The sequence below is a fragment of the Buceros rhinoceros genome, unplaced genomic scaffold, assembly GCF_000710305.1.
Source record: "Buceros rhinoceros silvestris isolate BGI_N320 unplaced genomic scaffold, ASM71030v1 scaffold20245, whole genome shotgun sequence".
NCBI lineage: Eukaryota > Metazoa > Chordata > Aves > Bucerotiformes > Bucerotidae > Buceros > Buceros rhinoceros.
This window is the reverse complement of record NW_010414815.1, coordinates 1,016-2,247: the sequence shown is the minus strand read 5'-3', so window position 1 is coordinate 2,247 and position 1,232 is coordinate 1,016. Positions and strand designations below refer to the sequence as shown.

The 1,232-nt window shown below is 47.5% G+C and overlaps 1 protein-coding gene across 1 annotated transcript in view; it reads right to left on the bottom strand.

Annotated features, from left to right (window-relative positions):
* LOC104494409 (kalirin-like) overlaps nt 1-102 on the bottom strand; it is a gene marked incomplete at both ends in the record, with an annotated part of 4,285 nt that extends 4,183 nt beyond the window's left edge. The window contains one exon of the mRNA XM_010137229.1: nt 1-102. This exon is cut by the window's left edge and continues 5 nt beyond it. Within this exon, the coding sequence (XP_010135531.1) occupies nt 1-102 (102 nt within the window).
* Nucleotides 103-1,232: the final 1,130 nt, after the last annotated feature.

The following is a 1,232-nucleotide window of genomic DNA, read 5'->3' as shown; positions in this document are numbered from 1 at the left end:
GGGAAGGCTTCTTGAAGGGTCTTTAGGAGAGGCTTGATCAAATCCCATTTGGATCCCCGCATATCGATAATGACAGTGAATCCTCGTTTACAAACATCTTCGCTGTAGGGATAAAAGCGTATCAAGATAATTAATATTGTGGGCAGTCACACTGAGACAACTTTTGTTGTTCAGTCCTTCAGAGCAAAGCAAGGAATGACACACTTCAAAATAAAAGGCAAAGGATAGTACAGCATAAAGCTCTATTAATTTTACCCTTAACGTGAAATTCAAGTTTATAGATCAAAGTTTAATCTCTGATTCCCCAAATACATTTTCACTGAAAACATACATACTTTCACACACTTGAAAACAGAATCAAATATATCTGTATAGAAGCTATTTATGTGTACCTAGAATGGATTCTGCTTTCAACACGCTGGATTCAATCCACAGCCAAAGCCAGCCAGCAGGCTCCTGTGCCTTAACATTGCCGGCCACTTGTAAATCTGGGTGCCTTCATTTCTAGAGGCCCCTTTAAGGGCTTTCTAATAAGTGTAACTTCCAGAAAAGTCCCTGGCAGTCACTCCCTGAAAGGAAGGCCCTGTGATCAGCACGTGCACTGTTAAAATGGGGGCCCTTTCCTCTTCTGAGGGATCTTCCAAATGTGGGATCTTTTTCAATCTGCACTCCCACTTTTCTGCCAGCCTGCACTTCTCCCTTCTCAAGAGCTCAAGACAGTTATCTGGCTGGGGGGTTGGCAGTGCATGGGGACCAGAGCGTTAGCTTGCAATCATCTTTCCATTTTCCTCAGGAGAAGAGAGGAAAAAGAATAAAAGGACATGTCAATTCACTTGAACCCAGGCAGGTTTCAGGCTGCAGGGTGTGCCCTGGTGCTGCACCGGTTGGAGAGGGCAGCAGGGAGCACCCCCATAGGAGGTGTGCCCAGGTGGAGGAACTCCTCCACCTAGTGACAGAGCTCCAAGAGGAGGTGAGCGGGTTGAGGAGCATCAGGGAGCGCAAGGAAGAGATTGATCAAAGGAACAGCATCCTGCCTTCCTTGGGGCAGGCTCAGCAGGCAGATAAAGGGCACAATATGGAGGACCCCCGGGTCCATCCTCATCAAAGTTAACGCAAAGACCAGAAGGACAAAGGGCAATGGCAACAATTTCCTGCCCAATGCAGGGGAGGTGTTGCTCCAGCAAGGACCCCACCTTCTCAGATGCCCTTGAATAACAGGTACGAGGCTCTGC